Below are 23,729 nucleotides of genomic sequence, written 5' to 3'. Positions count from 1 at the left end.
TAGTAAGTTCACAAAAGGTTACAGAGCTCTCCCCTTGGTTCTGACCTGTTTAACATCAATGACTGGAAAGAATATACAGAAGCACAAACACACAACATCTGCAGATTCAAAGCTAGAAGGAGAGAAAAGCAAATTGCACAACCAAAATGAATTCTCTACCTTAGCCCCAAATACTAACAATATTTCAGAGGAACAATACTGTCCTAAGTTGAGCCTGAGTGGCTCACTTGGTTGAACATCTGAATTCAGCTCAGGTCATGATCTCATGGTTTGTGAGTTTGAGCCCCGCACTGGGCTTGCTGCTGTCAGTGTAGGGCCCAATTTGGATCCTCTGTCCGCCCCCTCTCTCTGCCCCTCCCTCACTTGTGCTCGTGCGCGCTCTCTCTCAAAAACAAACAACCACAAACACAAAAACTTTTTCCATATGTAAATATGGGGCGAGATTTGCATTAAGTCTTCTCATTTCTAAAAGATATTTCAGGGATTTGGTTGTTCACAGGTTAAATTAGCCAAGACCATAATATAGCTCCTTTGAAACGGGTGAATTAACAAAAACTCTGAATTACTAGGAGTATCCTGATTACAAGAAGTTAATAGTCTCTCTGTATACATCCTGGGCAAACCATATCTAGAATAACATATTCAATTAGGTGCCACCAATTTTAATGTTATCCTGACACAGGCAAACAGGCACTTGAGATGAAGAGTGCCCCAGATATTGTGTCCATAATGAATAGAAAGGCAGAAAATACATACAGTTTGCAGAAGAGAGAACTAAGGGGACAAAGGAAGAGTCCTTAGATCAAGGGTTAGGGAGGCCAACTTAGCTTCACTAAACTGAAAAACTTTCTTTCTTTAACATTTTTATTTTTTATTTTTTATTGAGAGAGACTGTGTGTGTGCATGCGCGAGCAAGTGGGGTGTAGGGGTGGATCCCATGACCCTGGGATCATGACCTGAGCTGAAATCAAGAGCTGGACCAACTGAGCCACGTTGACAATCCTGAAGAACGTTCTAAATGAAGTCAGGAACAGTGAGCTACCAGGTCTCTGTCATTTAATGTAGTCACAGAGAGATTATATGACTGTTTGCCATGGAGGTGAGCTAACCTATAAACTCATCAGGAGAGGGTATTATATTCACTGATACCCAGCTCAACACACAAGTTAATACATGGTTGACAGAGATAAAAGGAGAAGGCTAGGAAAAAAAATATTACTTTAGGTCTCTTCCAGATCTAAGATTCTACTACTAATTTCATTTCATAGTTATTATTAGTTATTAGTTATATTTTTTATTAAAAAACAAACCCCAGGGGCACCTGGCTGGCTCAGTTGGTGGAGCATGTGACTCGATCTGTGAGTTCAAGCCCTACGATGGGTGGAGATTGGGTGTAGAGATTACTTAAAACAAGCACACAGGGCGCCTGAAGCTCAGTGAGTTAAGCATCTGCCTTCAGCTCAGGTTATAACCTCGCAGTTTGTGGGTTCGAGTCTCACATCGGGCTCTGTGCTTGGGATCCTCTCTCTCTGCCTCTACCCTGCTTGTGCACGCTCGCTCTCTCTCTCAAAATAAATAAACTTAAAACACACACACATTCACGCCACCACCCCACCCCCAAATTGTTTCTGTAAAATTTGGGTTAAAAGAGAACACGGTATAGCTTTAGGATTACTTCATTTCGTTTTGAAAACAATGTCAAAAGAGATTCTAATCAAGTCCTGAGAAGTAGAGGTACAGGCTTTGGTTGTCGCCGCCTCCTGTTAAAAACTATTATTAAAGTCATTATGAAACTTCCTATTCAACTTCCTGCCGAAAATCTAAAAGAATTAAAAATTCTAGCTAGTGTCAGTGTGTAACACAGAGCCCCAGAGATGTCAGACTATTTGACAACCAGAGAAAGCAACCTTGTGACTCATTTTTCTATAGTATAGCTCATCCTACTATCAGAGCATTTAGGGAACCAACAAAAATCCCTGAATTCCCACAAAACTTCAAACAAACAAACAAACAAACAAACAAACCCAAAGCTTACTAACCAGAAACTGAAATCTTCCTCCCAGAAACCCAACCTGAAAAAGCCCTCAGGTTACCTCAGAGTCCCCAATCAGTTGAATGGCTCCAGCCAAAGCCGACCAGAAGATAATCTTCACATTTTCTTTTTCAAAGTATGTGGCCCAGGCACTCCGCTGCTCAGCAGTCAGCAAGTCTGCCTTATTTATCAGAATGACATTTTCCTTACTGTCATCTATTTCTTTCACGTAACATTCCTGGGCAAGACAAAGGTATTTAGAAAGGCCTCTTCAAACAAGTAAATATTGGGCAAATTATACTGAAGACCCCCAAGTACGACTAAAAGTTTTTACTGCCCCTAGTTTTAAGTCAACCCTAATTTAAAGAGTTTTTATCCTGCTACATTCTAATGATCCTTCCAGTAAGCTCTGACAAAGGTAGGTCACATACACTCAGAAGTACCCTCAACATAAAAAATTGGAAAGGGTAAAATGAAATGCTCTCCTGTCCTCCTGAAGGGTAATAGATCTTTCCACTTTAAATACTGTTGTTCCTCTCTCTGATACTGCCGAAGTGTTTCTTTTACACAGTTAAAGAACTGCAGAGCTAGATTTGTCAGCCAGCAGGGACTAAAAGAAAAACAAGACTCGATTAATTGATATTAATTCCCAAACACAGCTCTTCATTAGGGAACACACCAGAGTGTGACTTCACAAGAGTTTCACAAATGAGATTTTTGTCTCTCACCAATGGATTTAAAAATATCCTGTACTATTACTATCATGGTCCTCAAACACAAATAGGAATACTTCACATGTGTACAGTGTTATACTAATTCAAAGCCTGTGTTACATTCTTTCATGTAATCTTCACTCCTTAATTATTACTACCTGTGGTGTTTTACAAACAGTTCACTGTAAAATATCACAGCAGGTAGTAAGGTGTGAGGAGAGAGAACATGACAGGATGGGTAAGATAGGACTAAAAAGTACAATGTTATTTAAACCGATGTCTCTTAAAAAATGAGAAACACTGGCAAATATCTATTAACAAATTGGCCTCTAAACTAAAAGCTAGAGAGTTCATGTGTTTGTCCCTTCCTGCAGATGAAAATAATTGTTTTAGAAGGAAAACACCTGTCTAAACAGCAGCAGTGTGTAAGCGCCCGACCCTGGGAGGAGAGGGGGCCTACTTGAAGCTAGAGGAGGGAACAGAACGCTTGCCTACAGTTACTGCTGTCAGTGAGGCCGTCCTCCCACCGCAGCTCCGAGGACTGCACATTTGAATTTTGTCACACTTTACTTACCAAGTCCTCACATCTAAACAGGAGTGGGTTTCGAGCATCTACTATTTGGACCACGATATCACTGAAAAAGAAATATGAGATACTCCAATCATTGTGAAGTGAAACATGACCACATAATAATAATAGCAAACACTGTCCATATATTAGCACTTGGCACATTAATCGTTTTAAGGTATAATTATCCCGTTTATTTATGAGGAAACTGAAGCTTAGGACAGTTAAGTAACTTGTCTAAGGTCACCAGCTACTCCTGATGGAGCTTGAAGGGAACTTTGTCTGGACCAGAGAACATGCCTGTAATCATAACATTCTCTTGCTATTTTATGTCCGAGAAGACCCTGATGATGTTTCATTGCTAAAACTTCAACTGGATCCTCTAGTAAACTCTCCTGGTGAGGCAAAAGAGTATTCCAAATACTTCAATCCAAGATGAGGTCTACTGCATACTCAGTACCTAATCCACACTGGCGTTAAGACCTCAAAAGAAAACTAATAAATCACTTGCTGACAGCAGCCACTATCAAAGCCTGTAAGTTTTTAAAACCCAGGGCTGACAAGAGAAAGCATACATCCAGCAAATCATCATCCATCAGTTCCAACAATGTGTTTAAATGGCACAAATACAAAACAGGAAAATATCAACTTAAGATGCCACACTGAAGCAGGAATGATGAGTCCAACTTCTGTCACATAGAAGATGTAGTAGTAAGAGAACCTTCTGTAGCTGATACAAGCTCCTTAAAGCCCTCACAAATGTAGTGGGGACTACAGCACCCTAGCACTACAAGAGTAAGTATCTCACTTCCCTGGGAGGATCACCCTTCTATCCTGCCTCTGTGGCTAGGAAAGATGCTCTAAGGGGGAGCCGCAACTGCCACTGGAAGGAAATAAGTCTGGAATTGTGATCCTTCCAGCTTTGGTTTTCTTTTTCAACATTACTTTGGCTATTCGGGATCTCTTCTGGTTTCATACAAATTTAAATTTTTTTTTTAAACTTTATTTATTTTTGAGAGAGAGAGACAGAGACAGAGTGCAGGCAGGGGACGAACAGAGAGAGAGGGAGACACAGAATCTGAAGTAGGCTCCAGGCTCCAAGCTGTCAGCACAGAGCCTGACACAGGGCTTGAGCCCACAAACTGTGAGATCATGACCTGAGCCGAAGTTAGATGCTCAACTGACTCAGCCACCCAGGCGCCCCATTTATTTTTAATCTTCATTTATTTTTGAGAGAGAGACAGAGTGCAAGTGGGGGAGGAAGAGATAGATGGTTCCATACAAATTTTAGAATTGTTTGTTCTAGCTCTGTGAAGAATGCTGGTGGTATTTTGATAGGGATTGCACTGAATGTGTCGATTGCTTTGGTTAGTATAGACATTTTAACATTTGTTCCTCTAATCCATGAGCATATGAAATGTTTTTCCATTTCTTTGTGTCCTCTTCAATTTCTTTCATAAGCTTTGTTTTCAGCGTACAGATCTTTTACCTCTTTGGTTTATTCCTATGTATTTTATTCCTAGGTCTTTTTGGTGCAACTGTAAATGGGACTGATTCCTTGATTTCACTTTCTGCTGCTTCATTATTAGAGTATAGAAGACATGCAACCAATTTGTGTACATTGAGCTTATATCCTGTGACTTTGCTGAATTTATCAATCAGTTCTAGCAGTTTTTTTGTGGCGTCTTTTGGGTTTTCCAAAAGTGGAGTATCATGTTGTTTGCAAAGAGTTAAAGTTTAACTTCTTTTTTGTCAATACGAATGCCTTTTCTTTTTGTTGTCTGATTGCTGAGGCCAGAACTTCCAGTCCTGTGTTGAACAGCAGTGGTGAGATTGGACATCCCGGTCATGTTCCTGACCTTGGGGGGAAAGCTCTCAGTTTTTCCCATTAAGGATGAGATCAGCTGTGGTCTTTCATATACGGCCTTTATGATGTTGACGTATGTTCCTTCTATACCTACTTTCTTGAAATTTTTTATCAAGAAAGGATGCCGTATTTCGTCAAATTCTTTTTCTGCATCTACTGAGAGGATCATGTGGTTCTTATCCTTTCTTTTATTAATGTGATGTATCACACTGATTGATTTGGGAATACTGAACCACCCCTATAGCCCAGAAATAAATCCCACTTGATCATGGTAATTTTTTTTTTCAACGTATTGTTGGATTTGATTTGCTAGTATCTTGTTGAGAATTTTTGCATCCGTGTTCATCAGGGAAATTGGGTCTGTAGTTCTCCTTTTTAGTGGGGTCTTTGTCTGGTTTTGGAATCAAGGTAATGCTGGTCTCACAGAATGAATTTGGAAGTTTTCCTTCCACTTCTATTTTTTGGAACAGCTTCAAAAGAATAGGTAGTAACTATCCTTTAAATGTTTGGTAGAATTCCCCTGGAAAACCATCTGGCCCTGGACTCTTGTTTGTGGGAGATTTTTTATTACTGATTCAATTTCTTTACTGGTTATGGGTCTGTTCCAATTTTCTATTTCTTCCTGTTCCAGTTTTGGTAGTTTATATGTTTCTAGGAATTTATCCATTTCTTCCAGATTGCCCAACTTGTTGGCGTATAACTGCTCATAATATTCTCTTATTATTGTTTGTATTTCTGCGGTGTTGGTTGTGATCTCTCCTCTTTCAATCGTGATTTTATTTATTTGGCTCCTTTCCTTTTTCTTTTTGATCAATCTGGCTAGAGGTTTATCAATTTTGTTAATTCTTTCAAAGACCCAGCTCCTAGTTTCGTTGATCTGTTTATTTTTTTTTTAATTTCATTATCATTGATTTCTGCTTTAATCTTTATTATTTCCCTTCTTGTGCTGTTTTTGGGCGTTATTTGCTGTTCTTTTTCCACCTCTTTTAGGCGTAAGGTTAGGTTGTGTACCAAAACTGCAATCATCAAAGACACTATGGTGCTGTCACAAAACAGACACAAATCAATGGAACAGAATAGAGAACCCAGAAATGGACCCACAAATGTATGTCCAACTAATCTTCTACCAAGCAGGAAAGAATATCCAACAGAATAAAGACAGTCTCTTCAGCAAATGGGGCTGGGAAAACTGGACAGCGACATGCAAAAAAAATGAACCTGGACCACTTTCTTACACCATACACAAAAACAAACTCAAAATGGATGAAAGACCAAAACGTATGACAGGAAGCCATCAAAATCGTAGAGGAGAAAGCAGGCAAAAGCCTCTTTAATCTCGACCACAGCAACTTCTTACTAGACAGGTCTCCAGAGGCAAGGGAAACAAAAGCAAAAATGAAAATGAACTACTGGGACCTCATTAAGATAAAAAGCTTCTGCACAGCAAAGGAAACAATCAACAAAACTAAAAGGCAACTGACAGAAAGGGAGAAGATAGGTGCAAATGACATATCAGATAAAGGATTAGTATCCAAAATCTATAAAGAACTTATCAAACTCAACACCCAAAAAGCAAATAACCTAGGGAAGAAATGGACCAAAGACACAAACAATTTTCCAAAGAAGACATCTGGATGGCTAACAGACACACGAAAAAAATGCTCAACATCACTCATTATCAGGGAAATACAAATCAAAACCACACTGAGATACCACCTCACACCTGTCAGAATGGCTAAAATGAACAACTCAGGAAACAACAGATGTTGGTGAGGCTGTGGAGAAGGGAAACACTTTTGCACTGATGGTGGGAATGCAAACTGGTGCAACCACTCTGGAGAACCGTAGGGAGAGGTTCCTCAAAAAATTAAAAACAGAGCTCCCCTATGACCCAGCAATTGCACTACTAGGTATTTATCCAAAGGATACAAAAATGCATATTCGAAGGGGCACATGCACCCCCCTCCAATGTTTATAACACTGCTATCAACCATAGCCAAATTATGGAAAGAGCCCAAATGTCCATGACTGATGAATGAAAAAAGATGCGGTATACCTATGTGTGTGACACACACTGGAATATTACTCAGTGATCAAAAAGAAAGAAATCTTGCTATTTGCAACAACGTGGACAGAACTAGAATGTATTATGCTAAGCGAACTAAGTCACAGAAAAGATAGCTATCATATGATTTCACTCAGATGTGGAATTTATGAAACAAAACAGATGAACATAGGGGAAGGGAAGGAAAAATAACAGGGAGGCAAACCATATGGGACTCTTAAAATACAGAAAACAACGGAAGGTTGCTGGAAGGGTGTTGGGCAGGGGGATGGCCTAAATGGGTGATGGGCACTGAGGGGGGCACTGTTTGGGATGAATACTGGGTGTTATAAGTAAGTGATGAATCACTAAATTCTACTCCTGAAACCATTATTACACTATATGTTAACTAACTTGGATTTAAAGGAAGGAAGAAAGGAAGAAAGGAAGGAAGGAAATAAGCTGCAGATATACGGCAGTCTCCTAAAAATCCATGTCTGGTTGGCCTGTTCTGAGGTAATGCTTATGTAACTAGGCTGGACATTGAGGAAATGTATTAAGTCAAGCTTATCATATAAGGCAGGGCTTTGACAATCAAAGTGCATTTTCTTTCTTTCTTTCTAAGTTTATTTGAGAGAGAAAGAGTGTGCACATGCGTGCATGAGGGGGATGAGAAGGGAGAGAGGGAGAGAGGGAGGGAGAGAGGGAGGGAGAGAGGGAGAGAGAGAGAGAGAGAGAGAGAGAGAGAGAGAGAGAGAGAGAGAATCCCAAACAGGCTCTGCACTCATAGCCCAATGCAGGGCTCGAACTCACGAACAGGGAGAAATCATGACCTGAGTCGAAATCAGGAATCAGATGCTTAAAGGACTGAGCCACCCAGGTGTCCCTCACAGTTCATTTTCTTTCAGACTAGTTCCATTTCCAGCTTCATAATGTGATTCAAAGGAACTCACAGACTTGCTAATTTAAGACAAATTGTTGTTAAGTTCTGTAATTAAGTGGGTCCCAGCATTTCTTCTTTAAGGTAATAGCTACCACTTTCAAACTGGGAGGATTTAACAGTAAATGCAACAATGACTGCAAAACATGGACAAAACCTAATAAACTAAAATTGCAAGGTCCACAAACATTAGGTCCACCCAGCAAACACGGAGAAACAATAATGAGCTCAGAAACGCTAGGAAGAAAAGACAAACTTGAGACTACTTGCTTTGGGGATCTTGGGTGACTCAGTTGGTTAAGTGTCCAACTTTGGCTCAGGTGGATCTCATGGTTCATGGGCTTAAGCCCTGCGTCGGGCTCTGTGCTGACACCTCAGAGCCTGGAGCCTGTTTCAGATTCTGTGTCTCCCTCGCTCTCTGCCCCTCCCCCACTCACACTTGCTCTCAAAAATAAACTAAACATCAAAAAAAAAGGCCAGTTGCTTCATGTGCTGAATTAGCACATGCAAAGTGCTGTATACCAGAAAAGGCTCATGCAGCACAATAATGCCTTATCTTACTGGAATACGGTGTTCTGCCCTCAGTGCCCCAGCAGCTTCCTGCATTTCAATTACAGGGTATACATCGAATCTTTTCCAATAACGACTCTCAAAATTAAAGAGCCAGATGGCTTAGCTAGCCTATTACCAAACAGGAGACATCTGCTATGCAAAACACATCAATAAATATTTCCTGTTAAAAAATGTGGCAGTAGTCCCTTTATTAATATTTCTATGTGGGGCTCCTGGGTGGCTCAGTCGGTTAGGAGGCTGACTTCGGCTGAGGTCATGATCTTGCGGTCCGTTGAGTTCTAGCCCCGCGTCGGGCTCTGTGCTGACAGCTCAGAGCCTGGAGCCTGCTTCATATTCTGTGTCTCCCTCTCTCTGACCCTCCCCTGTTCATGCTCTGTGTCTCCCTGTCTCAAAAATAAATAAACGTTAAAAAAAAAAATTAAAAATAAATATTTCTATGTTAATTCAGATCCACTTCCATGTGATCTAAACTATACTGAGCTAGAAATACACTCTCTCTTATAAACAGAAAAATACAACATAATAAAACTAACAGAACAATATTGTAAATCTACTGAAGCTACAGGCTCACTCTGGGGAAACCAGTAGCTTATTTAGGGACATAAAAAGTCTGTCAAATGTGGAAGAAGGAACACATATGGTTACCTCTGTTCCCTCTTAAAACCTACAAAAACGAAAGCAAACTCTGATGCTCGTTAGGATAAAGAGAAAGAAAGAACAGCAGCAACTGAGACATGGTAGCACAATCAAGAAGCCTGTTCACGCCTCAGAGCCCTGAGGGAGCTGGGGACTAGAGGCATCAGATGAAGGCCTTGAGGCAAGGGTGAAGAATGGGACTGACATCAATCTGGTGAGGAGCTCTTAGGTCTTCTCTTCTGTTCCATTCAGTCTGGCAGTTACACCGCCTGATTCTCCTATTCCAATAGCAGATGGCTAGGGTTTCTTAATAGAGAAAATGAACCCAAGAGTCTCCAGAATTGGAACCTCAAGCAACAGGAGAAGATGGGAAAGAGATGCTATACTGAAAAAGGGTGGATTAAACAAGCCTACATACCCAATGGTGAACATGCCCACACACCTTGCATTATACTCCCACCTTTAGCGACGTTCTCAATAGGAGAGAATTTTTATCTTTAAGAAACTGACTGGATCTAGGGAAAACACCCCTAGAGCCTAACATCTTGGGGTATTCCAACAAAATAAAACTGATCCCTGTTCAGTCCTATACAGTGAAGTCACCAGTTGGCAAATTCCATCCAAACAGGTGGTCTTGTCAATCCCCTTTGTAACGCTTCATTCTTAGATACAAACAGGCAATAAACATCGCTTGACATGTGAGAAAGGCCTCTTACATAAAAGTCAGAAACCAGAATAAATGGAAAAAAAAAAGGAACAGAGAGGAAAGACAGACAATATAATAAATAGAAAATCTAAAATTAAAAAAAACAGAAAAAACAATACTGTAAATGTGCAGATGGGAGTATTCCAAGGTGAGGTTTCATTACTTTAAAGCTTATTATTTCTCTTTGGAAATAATAAAACAGGCATTTCAGCAGTCCACATCTTCAACTGCTAATGAGACACTGAAGGAGAGATCCACTCTGCTCCAAAGAAGTTCCCAGAAGAATCATAGTGGGTCTTCCCAAACCTCACTGAAGCCTAACTGAATCAAAGGGGCCTGCACAGAGCCTGGGAACCAGCAGCAAGCTTCTACTTTTTTTCAGACTTAGAGATTTGCCTTGTTACTGTGACTTGCCCATATTCCAGTCCAATAGCCCTGTCTCTGCCCCTGAGGGAACAGGATGGGGAAGGCATGTAAATGACTTAAAAAAAAAAAAAATTGAGGTATAATCCACCTCTTACCTATAATTGAGGTAAAATTAACCCTTTCAAAGTATGCAATTCAGTGGTTTTTAGTATATACACAAAGTTGTGCAACCATCACCACTAATTCCAATTAAAATAAACCACTCCTTGATTCTGCCCAATCCTTATCAGCTGCTCCTTCCTCTGTAAGAACACAGCCCACTGCCTTTCTATCTGTAACACAGCAAGAATCATAAGCACTTTGGATTTACTGGGTATTGAATCATCTGACAAGACTGCACTTCATTCCTTTGTGTGCCCCTGATGCCCACTGCCCAACATATTTTCTCTTTGTGGTCAGACACCTACTCCTGTTCACACCCATAGTTTCCATATTTCCAATAGGATTCAACAGACATTTGCTGAAATAACTGTAGGTACTTTAGAACTCATCTTACAGAAAACATTTACCATTCCTACATGCTCTCAAAGTGTTCACTAAAAAAGAAAAAAAAAAATCAGTATTTTAAAAGAAATACAGCATCTTATTTTCAGTTTTTATAATAATTATCAATAGCTTTTTGCATACTTTAAGCCCTGAGCACCCCGCCCCGTGAGCCTATGAGCATTTATCAACATCCAGATATGATTAATATAATACTACTAATGTCTTGGTTACACAAAAAGAAAATGGTAACTTACCTTCTCTCAATCACCCTCCACAGCTGGCGCCAAAAGTCCAAATTTCTTTCAAATGGAGTCAATAGTAACTTTTGTTCCTCTTCTAGCCTGGCTTTAGAATGAAAAGTTTATATCTTTGCCAGATTATAACTGATGGTTTCAAGTAGTATAAACACTCAAATTAATTGCATTAAAAAATAAGCTCACACACACACCCCCACACACGCACACAAATACTATCAAATTGTTTTTATATACTTTCTACTGAGTCAATATGAAAATCAAATTTGAAATTGTATACTTAATCTATTTAAGCCCTGGAAGTGTAGCACACAAAATGACATTTCTCCCACGCACCTCTTTCTGGAGGAATGCTCAAGAGAGCGGTGATCAACTCCAGGATGACTAATGGTTACAGAAGGGTATGAAAAAGAGAGAAGGCCAGGAATGGAGCAGAGTAATCAATTTACCATCTCTGGGCAAAGATGCATGAGTACCCAGCAATGCTGGTTGCACAAAGAAACCACACTTATAAGAAGAAATCTACCATTTCCCTTCTAAAAGAATCAAGCCTTCAAAATGCAAATAGTGCAAACACACCAAAATGTCAGACTCAGAATTTCAAGACAAATCTTCCTATCTTCTAATACTCACCGGACAAGCTGACGTCTCCATTCTAGAAAGTTATCTTTCTCTGCCTGTTTGAGTTCTTCAGGACTAGTGTTTTTGTCCCACTTTGGCCTGAAACAATTACAGAGGGAAAAAACAATCCACGAGTTACCAAAATAAAACGGGATTTGGATTTAATAATGACAGCTGAGAAAAGGAAACAGGCAAAAAGAGAACACCAAATTAAAAATTTTATACTCAGGGGTCTTGTTATGCCTTATAATGTCCCACATTCTTGTTCAACTCACCTCCGTGGTACACTCAGGAATTGTTTGTTTTTTTCATGGAGTTTCTTAATTCTCTGGCTCTCCTCGAAAGACAGCAGTCCAGTTCTAGCCTCCGGATGCACAAACTTAATATTCAGCTTCTCTGTTTAGAGAAAAGAAAATACTGTTACTGAAGTGACAACATAGATAGTGAATACTGATCACTACCTGCAAAACTAAAAATACAGTACCTAAAACAGAATTTAAGCTTGATTTAAAAAAAAAAAAAATGTTTATTTTTGAGAGAGAGAGAGAGAGAGAGAGAGAGAAAGCGAGCGAGCGAGCATATGCAGGGGAGGGGCGGAGACACAGAATCTGAGGCAGGCTCCAGGCTCTGAGCTGCCAGCACAGAGCCTGACTCAGGGTCAGAGCCCACAAACTGTGAGATCATGACCTAAGCTGAAGTCGGACACTTAACCGACTGAACCACCCAGGTGCCCCTTTAAGCTTTCTTGATTTAGATGCCTCCAGCCTTGGATAAATAATTTCCAAAAAAGGAATGAAAGAAAAAATCTTGGGGCACCTGGGTGGCTCAGTCAGTTAAGCATCCGGCTCAGGTCAATCTCACGGTCTTGAAATTGAGCCCCACGTTGGGCATGGTACTAGGCGTGGAGCCTGCTTAAGATCCTTCCCCTCTCCCTCTGCCCGCCTCCTTTGTGTGTGTGCTTGCTTGCTTGATCTCTCTCAAAAATAAATAAATAAATAAATAAAACAAAAAACAAAAAAACAAAAAAACCTTTACTAAAGCTTTCAAAAGGTCAACCATCTTTTCAAGTACTAATTTTATAAAACTCCATATACTGAATGCATTTCAAGGAAGCAAACCGTAAGAGTGGGAAGGGATTACAAAGATTCAGCACAACCAATCTCATTTTACACATAGAGAATAATTAAAGACAATAAGAGTGGGTGGGGAAGCAAAGATTCAGCAAAAAGACTCACTCCAGTTAAAACCAGTCAACTACTACACAGCTACAATTTATGTAAGATATTTATGATGAATGCCCACAATTAATGCTGTATAACAACTGAAAGGAATAAAATAAATGTCAAGTTCATGTATAAACTACGGAGAGCCCTGCTCTAGGGCCCTATCCCCCCAAGTTGCTCTCGGCCTCTCTATTTCACCACACATAGCCACCTAGTCTCCATGGGCAGAGGATTCCATTGAGAGAAGCCAGTTAAACTTCTTACCTAATTGCTAAGGGAAGGTCCTACTCAAACACAACAGAACACCTTTAGGAGTGTTCCTCTTGACCTTCAAGCAGAGTGCTACCTGCTACCCGTCAGACTAACAACACCATCTATGACCTTGGTCTGCACACTCCAGTAACATAGAGTACAGTCCACCCAACCGTTACTGTCATTCATGCCATCTTCAAGTCAAAACACACACCCCTTTAGCCCCATATTTGGTAATTCTTTCTCCTTCCAATGGTGATCCCCCACCTGACGTTCCCACTTTGCTGTGTCTAACCTCTGTCCATGCCTCTACCCTCTTGATTCTTTCCTCTTTTCCCAGTCCCACATCCAGCTCAAAGCTTCATTTCCTTCCTTATTGGGCTAAAACCATATGGTACAACCACCCTCCAACTCAACATTAAAATTCCTTACTCTACTGCACCCGCTACCAAACCTCCTAACCTTAAAAAAGCCAAGTATCCCTTCTGATTTCAGTAGCAATGCTCTCAGGGTTGCTGCAAGTAACACAATACAGCCACTTGTCTCTGAACTGTTTTTACTTACAACACTTCTGACACCAAATGGGTGCATTTTTCCACACCAGCAACCAGCTCTCCAACTCTCTGACAACAACTCGATGTCCTACAATTCCATCATATTCTGACACTATCAAGAGTTAGTGTCACACTCTACAGGTTTAAAGGCTCAGTCCCACAAGACTGTTCCACTTCAGATGCCAAGTCTCTGAATGGGCTTTTATAGAGGTTTTATTGCACAGGTACAATTGATTAAATCACTGGTTACTGGTGTTTAGCCCAATCTCTAGCACCTCTTCTGAGGTCCTGAAAATTGCAACCCATAATCACAGGGTTGGTTCCTACTGCAGCCAGCCCTGCGCAGAACCTACCTAGGGACCCACTAGTTCCTCATTAGCATAAACTCAGGAAGTTAATAAATTATAAGGGGATTATTATGAGTAACAAAAGACACTCCTCTCACCCCTGACTCAGGAAGTTACCAACAAGGGTTTTAGAAGCTCTTGTATCAGGAATCAGGGGGTGAAGACAAAATATATGTTACCACAACATCACGTTTTCTCCTTATTTGCTGAAAAAAAGGAGTGAGCACTACCTGTGCCATCTTTTAAAAGTAAAGAGTTCCCAAAGAACATTTAGCATTTGTCATTATTCTGCAATCCTCTGTTAGGTCAGGAACTCACATGAAAATGTACTTAAAAATCACTGATCATCAACCAATCCAAAAACATACACGTGCGTACACACACACACACACACACACACACACACACACACACACGTAAATTTAGCATGCAATCTGCAGGGTTCACACACAGGTGAAATATGTAGTTTCCTGGTTAAGAATCCCTATCCCTGTGTGTCCAGCAGTGTCTGCAGGCTACAGAGAATTGAAACAAAATTCTATCACCTCCACATTCATTATTAAGGGAAAGGAAGAAAAAGTATAAAATAAATTATTTTTTTATTGTAGAGAGAGAGAGAGAATGTAAGCAGGGGAGAGGCCCAGAGGGAGAGAGAGAAAAATGTACGAAATAAATTTTAATGAGAAATTTTAATGGAATTTGAAAGGTTTATGGAGGCTCACTATGTAGGCACACTTGATTAAATCACTGGCCTTTATGATTGGCTTCATCTCCAGTCCCTCTCCCCTCCCCCAAAGGTGAGCCCCATGTCGGGCTCTGTGCTGACAGCTCAGAGCCTGCAGCCTGCTTCAGATTCTGTGTCTGTCTCTCTGCCCCTCCCCTGCTTGCTCTCAAAAATAAAACAATAAAAAAAAAAAATTAAAAATTTTAATTACACAATACATAAACTTTCCTTGTAAAAACATTCAAAAATAAAGTAAGGCAAACATTCTCTATAGCCAACTCCCAACCTTCTGCCCACCCCTACAAACTTGGTTCCCTCCCTTGAGATTATCCATTAAATGGGTGGGCGTCCAAGTTGTTTCCTAATACACACATACACATACAGATTGGTCATATTATTTTCTTAATGTAAATGGTACCACACTATATGCACTATTCCACAACTTCATCTTTTTTTTTTTTTTTTGAGAGGGAGAGGGAGAGACAGAGCTCACGCAAGCAGGGGAGTGGCAGAGAGAGAATCCCAAGCAGGCTTTGCACCATCAGCACAGTGCTCGACGCAGGGCTCGAACTCATGAACTACGAGATCATGACCTGAGTCAAAATCAAGAGTCAGGACGCTTAACTGACTGAGCCACCCAGGTGCCCCAACTTGGGTCTTTTAGTGTAACAGGTCATGGAGATCCTTCACTTTAGTATCCAGAAACTTACCTCATTCTTTTTAACTGCCACAGAGTATTTCAATGTGTTTATACCACAGTTTAGCCATTTTCCCACCTATTGAACATTTAGGTTGTTTCCAAGTGTTCATTGCTAAAATACAGCATCATCTGGGAACTTTTGAGAAATGCAAATTCTCAGGCTCAACTCACACCTACTGAATCTCCAGAGGAGGGGCCCAGGAATCTGTTTCCTAGGTAACTGTGATGCTCACTAAAATTTGAGAATCACTGCTCTAGGACAAGTATTGAAAAGTGGAAACACCAGGTCATGAAATATGTACTTTAAATTTTTGATCCTGTCAAACCAAATGTATATTCAACCTCTCTCTGCTCACTCTCACCCTATAACCTATGCATAGGTTTATTAACCTTGATAACTTTTACACACACACACACACAACCTCTCTGCCATAGTCAAGTATCTCAAAAGAATACAACACGCTCATTAACTCGATTTCTTTATCCTTTTTTTTTCAGTTTTTAAAATGTTTTTATTTTATTTTTGAGAGTGAGAGAGACAGAGCATGAGTGGGGGAGGGGCAGAGAGAGAGGGAGACAGACAGAAACCGAAGCAGGCTCCAGGTTGTCAGCAGAGTCTGATGTGGGACTTGAACTCACAGGCCATGAGATCATGACCTGAGCCAAAACTGGATGCTCAACTGACTGAGCCACCCAGGTGCCCCACCCACCTCCCTCTTTTTCTACTCCTTTTTCTCTCTCCTCCAATGATGGCTCTACCTCTCCTCACTCTTCTTCACTCACTCCACTCCCTTCCACAAAGTCTGGTTTATTACATCTCCCTAGTAATCTTGTTCCAATTTTTTGTGCCATTTTTCTACTACTATTTCTGTCTGGCCTGCTTTTCTTGCTGGACAGTCATTCCTCTTCAAAATCCATCAGTGACCTTTCAAAACAATGAAATCTAGAATCATGTTTCATACCTGCTTAAGCCTCTAGAAAGACTCCTTTAAAAGCCCTACTTTTCAATATTTTTAATATTTAAAGCCTTTGCTGGGGCGCCTGGGTCAGTTAAGTGTCTGACTCCTGATTTCAGCTCAGGTCATGATCTCCCGATTCGTTGAGTTAGAACCCTGCATCGGGCTCTCTGTTGACAGTGCAGAGCCCGCTTGGGATTTTCTCTCCTTTTCCCCCACTTGCTCTCTCTCAAGATAAATACACATTAAAAAATAAAATAAAATAAAACCCTTGCCCACCTCCCTTGTGTTTGCTCATCACATCCTGTGTCTGTGTACTTCAAGCACCTGCAAGGCCAACTTCTAGCCATTTTCTGAACAAAGTAAGCTGCTGCTCACATCTTAGCTGGAGTCCTCTGCCTGCTCACGTATACTGTCCTGTGTCATCTCACCTGTGTCACCCTTTGAGACTCAGCCCAAGCATAGAGCTTTTCTTGAGTGGCCCCAGTCCTCTTTCAGACAGAATGAATACTAACTACATCTTTTGTGATCCCATTGTTTGCTACAGACTTCTTTCATAGCACCTAAAACAAAAGTTGGCAGAAATAAAATCATCGTATTCAACATTGTACTCTCAGTAGCCAAGACAATCCCTGATAGTAGCTGAAGCCCAATAAAAGCATCTAAACAAATCAATGAATTTGCTAAACAACACAATAACACTTATCATAATGAAAGAGCAATAGAAATAGTTTATAATGCTACCTCTGTGCTTAGAAGACAGATACCAAAAAAAAAAAAAAAAAAAAGGACAGCAGTGACTAAAACAGATTACGTGCATGGATAATTCACAACCCTGTGTCAACAAGTACTTTAAAACACAATTCAAACTGCCTAAGTAACAGCACCAGGCCCAGGATTTTGCTTCTAACTATGGTATCAGAAAACATTTTCTGGGGGTGCCTGGGTAGCTATCGGTTAAGCACCTGACTTGGGCTCAGGTCATTATCTCGTGGTTTGTGGGTTCGAGTCAGGCTTTGTACTGACAGCTCAGAGCCTGGAGCCTGCCTGGGATCTGCCCCTCTCCCACTCACTCTCGGTCTCGGTCTCTCAAAAACAAATAAACATTAAAAAAAACCCTCGTTCTTTGACTCTCCCCTGCTTGCACTCTGCCTCTCTCTCTCTCTCTCTCTCTCAAAAATAACCAAACTTTAAAAAAAAAAAACACAACATTTTCTGGAAAGTGCTGGTATTGTCCACCATGTTGACTGGTCTTTATCCCACAAGAGATTGAGTTTTTTGATATAATGAGGTACATAATCTGAAGGTGTTTTTAGACTTAATTTTATTTTATTTTTTATTATTTATTTTTTAATGTTTATTTATTTTTGAGACAGAGAGAGACAGAGCATTAACGGGGGAGGGTCAGAGAGAGGGAGACACAGAATCTGAAACAGGCTCCAGGCTCTGAGCTGTCAGCACAGAGCCCGATGCGGGGCTTGAACTCATGGACCGCGAGATCATGACCTGAGCCAAAGTCGGTTGTTCAACCTACTGAGCCACCCAGGTGCCCCTAGACTTAATTTTAAAACTGTGGCACATTCTGAACCTCACAGCTTGATTCTACTTGAGTAGACATTCCCACGTTCTTCTGGGATATGGGACTCTGCTTAAAGACAGCTCATTTATGAGTTTATTTTATTTTTAAAGGTTTATTCGAGAGGTGGGGGGCAGGGAGGGAGAACCAGTAGGGGAGGGGCAGAGAGATGGAGACAGAAGAGCTATTAGCACAGAGCCCGATGCAGGGCTTGAACTCACAAACCATGAGATCATGGCCTGAGCCAAAGTTGGACACTTAACCGACTGAGCCACCCAGGCATCCCTGTTTATGAGTTTACTAGGGTCCACAGAACACTTCCAAGCAGACATATTTGTACCTAGTCAGCAAAGATGGAAAGGTGACCAGTGTCCCATGTACTCAGAAATAAGCCACTTACCAGCTACGAACTCTGTCCCTGCAAGTTCTGCAGTTGCAAGGAAGTCATCGAGGGAACTCTGTTCAGTTACTGACTGAAGATTAAGACGACCCCAATCGTAGCCATCATTGAGCTCACTTGTGTGCAACTATGAATAAAACACAGGGTAAATAAGACAGCTGCTCTCTTCTGCCTCTGACGTTTGAAGAAACTTTACACTCCCAAGGAACTATTCTGTGGTCTTAAGAGTGGTGTCAGGCCCTTTAGAGTCAATATTAATACTGGCTAACACTTAAAAGAGCATCTGTTTACCTCTTAACAGGCACTTTCCATTCAAAACCTTTCCATTTTCAAAACCTTTTGAAATAAATTTTATTAACTCTATTTTACTGATGAGGAAACAGTCTTGAATAAATAAAAATAACTTGCCCAGAGTTGCTGCTAATAAGTGGTAGAGGTAGGATTTGAATCCAGACTGTCTGATCCTGGCAGATGTCGTAGAAAATTTCTGATGGAGACCCACAGTAAAAAATACATGTTTAGGGGTGCCTGGGTGGCTCAGCTGGTTAAGCGTCCGACTTTGGCTCAGGTCATGATCTAGCAGTTTGTGAATTCGAGCTCCATGTCGGGCTCTGTCTGTGCTGACAGCTCAGAGCCTGGAGCCTGCTTCTGATTCTGTGTCTCCCTCTCTCTCTGCCCCTCCCCTGCTCATGCTCTGTCTCTCTTTCTCTCTCTCAAAAATACACAAACATTAAAAAAAAATTTTTTTTTTAACATGTTACAAAGTCCTCCAAATGCTGTGATCCGCAGAGTGATACAATTCTGTGCCATTCAGTAGGGCAAAATAGAAACGACAGAATCCTGAAGCAGAGTTACCTCATCACATATAATACACTGATATTTTGAATTCTATCCTGTTGGGTTAAAAAACCAGTAGATGGGACTTACATAACTAATTTCCAGGAGCAATACAGAGTTTGATAAACACTATTCTAGCCACATGCTCAGCACAGGTACAAATAAATTGCAAAGTTGAAGGTTAAAAGATTAGGTGGTCTAAGGCCACAGGCCAGCAAAAAAAAAAAGAAAAAATCAGAGTAAGGATTAGAATCCAGTTTAGAATTCATATTCAATCTTCTTACCACTTCCTAAAGGATATACAACAAATTCCTTCAAAATCAATTAAAAGTTATCAGTAATCTACGGAGTAACTTGGACCTGCTGACTGTTGCAGAGCCCTGTATGCGTTTACTCTGCCCAGGGAACGGATGGGAATCGGAGGGTGTGAGAGTGGCTCGCAGGGAGTTAGCACTAGGGATATTTTTTATTTTAGCGTAGGTTCTTACGGAAAACCAAGTGAATCTCAAATACCTGGGAGTATGAGTTGACCAAACAAGTCAAATTACCTCATCCATTTTTCAAGGATCTTAAAATTATGTTCATCCCCAGGCCCTGGGAAATGTTAGGCCAGCTCGCCACATTTTGGAGATTCATCTTCCAAAGCGAAACCCTTAGGGAATAATAAGGATGTAGCAAGCATCTGCGTTATTTTGTTATTTCTGGTGGCAAGCAGCCGCTCCTGGGGTTGTTGCATTCTTTGAACAACACCAAAATTAGTAGCTTTTCTGTCTTTCCTACTCAGAAACTCTCAACGTCCCTGGCATTCGAGATCCTTCCAAGTTCTCACAATAGCTTCACCATCACACTAGCCCTCCCTTCAAGCCTCTACCTCTGCGCCTTGCTAGAAGGACTGCTTATCGTTCTGACAGTAACTTCCACCAACTCATCTTTCACACTTGATCTTAGCCAAAAGGCCGAGAAGCGATGCACCAACTCATCTTTCAAAACCCTACTTCGGCGTCACTTTCCCTAGAAAATGTTCCTGTGACCTCTGACCCCAGGCGGATCTCCTGACTAGAAAGAAAGGCTTAGAGAGAGGAAAAGCTCTGTGTTACCCAGGAATCGGCGTGACGGTGGTTACGGCTCCGCTGAGTCTTCTGGCGGATAAGGGCCCGGCCGAGAGTCCCGGCATCGGGCGCTCTTCTGCGGCCCATGGTGGCACAGCACTCGCGCCAGGACTCTCCGCCCGGCACGCGCGTTTTCCGGTATTCAAGAGCTCGACCCCGGGAAGTGACGTATAAGCGAGCCCAAGTGGTGGAGGCCCGAGTTGAAGAGAAAACGGAATAACTTGCTCCAAACTGCCCTTTGTACATCTCGCGTTGCCACTGTTATAAAATATAAATGTGAAAATGGCCTCATAATTGAATTTCTATGACTATATCTGCGAATATCTCAAATTTGGATAAAATGTTTGAATTAAAAGAATGGTACTTTCCAGATTCGTGCGTTGATCTTTAGCGTCCGGCGAGGAACTAGGAGACCTGAAAAAATGGCCGCTCGTATTCTGGGTCCTAACTCCGCCTCCCAGCTGTTTTTTGTCATTGAAGAGGCGGAGACTTACAGCCGCGCGAAGAGGCGCTGTTTCCTGGCGCTGGTTTTCGGCCTGCGTCTGGAGGTATGGTCTGACACCTTCAAGTCCGAAATCTAAGTAGTTTTTGTTTACTTAGTCTTTCCTAGCTGCGAACTGGGGAGAAAAGTCCTTGCCTCGATGGGAGTTCGGAATGGAAGGATGACTGTTTCCAGAATTTGGCAAGGTTGCATGGAGAGCCCACAGGATCTGACTTTAATGAGTTAAAAAAAAAAAGGTTCCACTTAGAATTGCATTAAAATTTCCTATAATTAAAGTGAAAACAGTGCCGGCTCCACTCTTTGCGGCCTGGGCTTTTGATCCTCACTTCATCGTTAATTTCCCAAAGCTGGGAATGTAGAATGCTGGGTTAGAGTTGTGTGGGCGCTGGGCGTTTTACCTGCATTTAATTAATTGTGAGAACCACCTCAGTGTTACCATGCTCAGAGAGGAAGCAGCTTGCTCAAGTCATAGGTGGAATTTATATGGTGTCAGGAGCCAAACCCACATGTCATCAACTACCTTATATGTTCTTGGGGAGAGGGAAGAATGAGGGTTGTGAGAGGGCATTGTGAGAAGAACCCAGTGCTTCTCAAACTTGAACATACCTGTGGATCCTCCCAGGAATCTTGTTAGCAAGCAGTTCTAATTAATAAGGTCTGGGACTGGGCCCAGTACTCTGTACTTCTAACAAGCTTAGGGGTGGCACTGATGCTAACGTTCCGGTCCATTGGCCACACCTTGAGTACCAAGAGAAGTCCACTCCCTTCCTGTTCACATGAAGGCGCTGAACCGTCTAAAAAGTCAATCACAGCAAGTTAGGGGCATGCAAAGCTGGGACCATACTGCCCACCCATCTTTGGATTCCCAGCCCACGTGTGCTACACCTCACTGCTGACCCATACTGAATTGAAGTGAACTTTGGGAAACAACCAAAGGATCGCTGAAAAGCCATGTAGTAGTTGACTTCAGGAAGTCAGTGCCCACAGATCAGTGAATGAATGCATCAGAACATGGTTTCTCCCATTTCCTAGCGTAGAAACGGTATATCTTTAAAGAACTTGAACATAATCTCTAGAAGTAAGTTATGGGAAAGATCCATGGAGGAGAATTAGCAGACAGTTCCTGGAATTCTCTTGAAGCTGAGTGGTGAAAGATAAAACTAACTCATAAAGCAGGATTACATGGATTTTACATTCTTTTTTTAAAAATTTTTTTAATGTTTATTTATTTTTAAGAGAGAGACAGAGGGTGAGTGGAGGAGGGGCAGAGAGAGAGGGAGACACAGAATCTGAAGCAGGCTCCAGGGTCCATGGAGCCCGATGCGGGGCTCAAATCCATGGACCACGAGATCATGACCTGAACTGAAGTCAGACACTTAACCAACTGAGCCACCCAGGCGCCCTGGATTTTACATTCTAATAACAACAGTAGATGATATGAAGAAACCTGCCATCTCATTACTAGAACTCAATCAGGAACTTGGGATTTCTCCCTCGTCTCCTTTTCCAGATTTTGTCATCTCCAGAGATTCAGTGAAAGCAAACACTTTGGGTTCCTGTGGTCGTTCTTCTCATGTTCTTCTCCAAAATACCTTAACCAAGTAAAGTGATCATTTAATCAAGACTAGTAGAGAGTCAGACACTGGCATTGTAAGATTATCATAGCAGCAGCTATTCTTGGCTGACAAATAAGTAAGGCATACATAATTCTAATATTTCCCTCAAGACATTTCTCAAATCTACCACTGAAAAAGAATGACCCGAGCCTCAGTTTTCTTACGTGTTTAATGGGGATAATAATAATTCCAGTCCTGCAGAGGCAGCAAATGAGATACTGCTGAAAGATCATTGCCTGGTAGTTTGTGGGGTACCACTTTTCACAGCTGAGCAGGTAATAGGTAATAAAGCTGAGCAGGTAATAACCACCCCCCCCCCAACAACTGGATGATGCAGGTAATAGTCCACATGTATAATTGACCCATGTTGTGGGATTATGAGGCCAGTTCATTGAGAAGAAGGAGGAGGAAGGGGATTGAGGGTGCTGATGAGATAAGAGTACGGGGTCCAGACTTGGAGGAACAAAGTGAGATCAAGTGGAGAGTGATGATAGTGGTGGTGGAGGGTGGGGCAAGGCGATGGCTGCAAACCAAGGGAGGGGTGTTGCAAAGATGAATCAGCCCAGGTCTCTGCCGGCCAACTGTAGAAGCCGTTCCTCCCACACACACCAGGGAACCACACGACCCAGCCAAACTCCTCTCATCACTCTGTCACGACAGTGGAAATGCTCATCCACCAGGCCTGTGCCTGAAAACTGGTCAGATTCTCCTGATTCCCCGCATAGCTGAGCTCTTCTGTTGAAGCCAAGATTCTCTGGACAGCTGACCTCTGGAGGAGGTTGCATTGATTTTGATTCATAGCCAGCTTCCAAATAGCAACAGAGAGCGTTCCTCGTTGACGGTGTTGCGTAACACTTGATTTACTGTGGCTAAACAATGTAGTCGTGAGCCCTGAAACCCACACCCAAGGAACAAATTTTGGAGTGACTCTCCACTCTCCATCTCTGCACTGTTGTGCCTCTGGGTGTTACATCTGTCCGGGGAGGGAGAAGGGAGAGTGGGTGGGTTTCTGGTTTTAATTTTCACCCCTTGGCCAAAAACGTGTCAGTGGCAGAAACCCTGTTCCA

The 23,729-nt window shown here is 41.7% G+C and overlaps 1 protein-coding gene across 1 annotated transcript in view; it reads right to left on the bottom strand.

Annotated features, from left to right (window-relative positions):
- The window catches only part of LSG1 (large 60S subunit nuclear export GTPase 1), a 36,664-nt gene extending 15,982 nt beyond the window's left edge, over window positions 1–20,682 (bottom strand). Inside the window, exons 1-7 of the mRNA XM_049628379.1 lie at window positions 20,533–20,682; window positions 18,599–18,725; window positions 12,142–12,262; window positions 11,879–11,965; window positions 11,246–11,332; window positions 3,320–3,380; window positions 2,094–2,270 (exon numbers count right to left, since the gene is read on the bottom strand). Coding sequence (XP_049484336.1) covers window positions 2,094–2,270; window positions 3,320–3,380; window positions 11,246–11,332; window positions 11,879–11,965; window positions 12,142–12,262; window positions 18,599–18,725; window positions 20,533–20,631 — 759 coding nt within the window. The 5' untranslated portion in view covers window positions 20,632–20,682. The remainder of the gene's footprint in view (window positions 1–2,093; window positions 2,271–3,319; window positions 3,381–11,245; window positions 11,333–11,878; window positions 11,966–12,141; window positions 12,263–18,598; window positions 18,726–20,532) is intronic.
- Between the last annotated feature and the right edge of the window lie 3,047 nt (window positions 20,683–23,729).

This window comes from Panthera uncia, chromosome C2 (assembly GCF_023721935.1).
Source record: "Panthera uncia isolate 11264 chromosome C2, Puncia_PCG_1.0, whole genome shotgun sequence".
NCBI lineage: Eukaryota > Metazoa > Chordata > Mammalia > Carnivora > Felidae > Panthera > Panthera uncia.
This window is presented reverse-complemented; position numbering and strand designations above follow the sequence as displayed.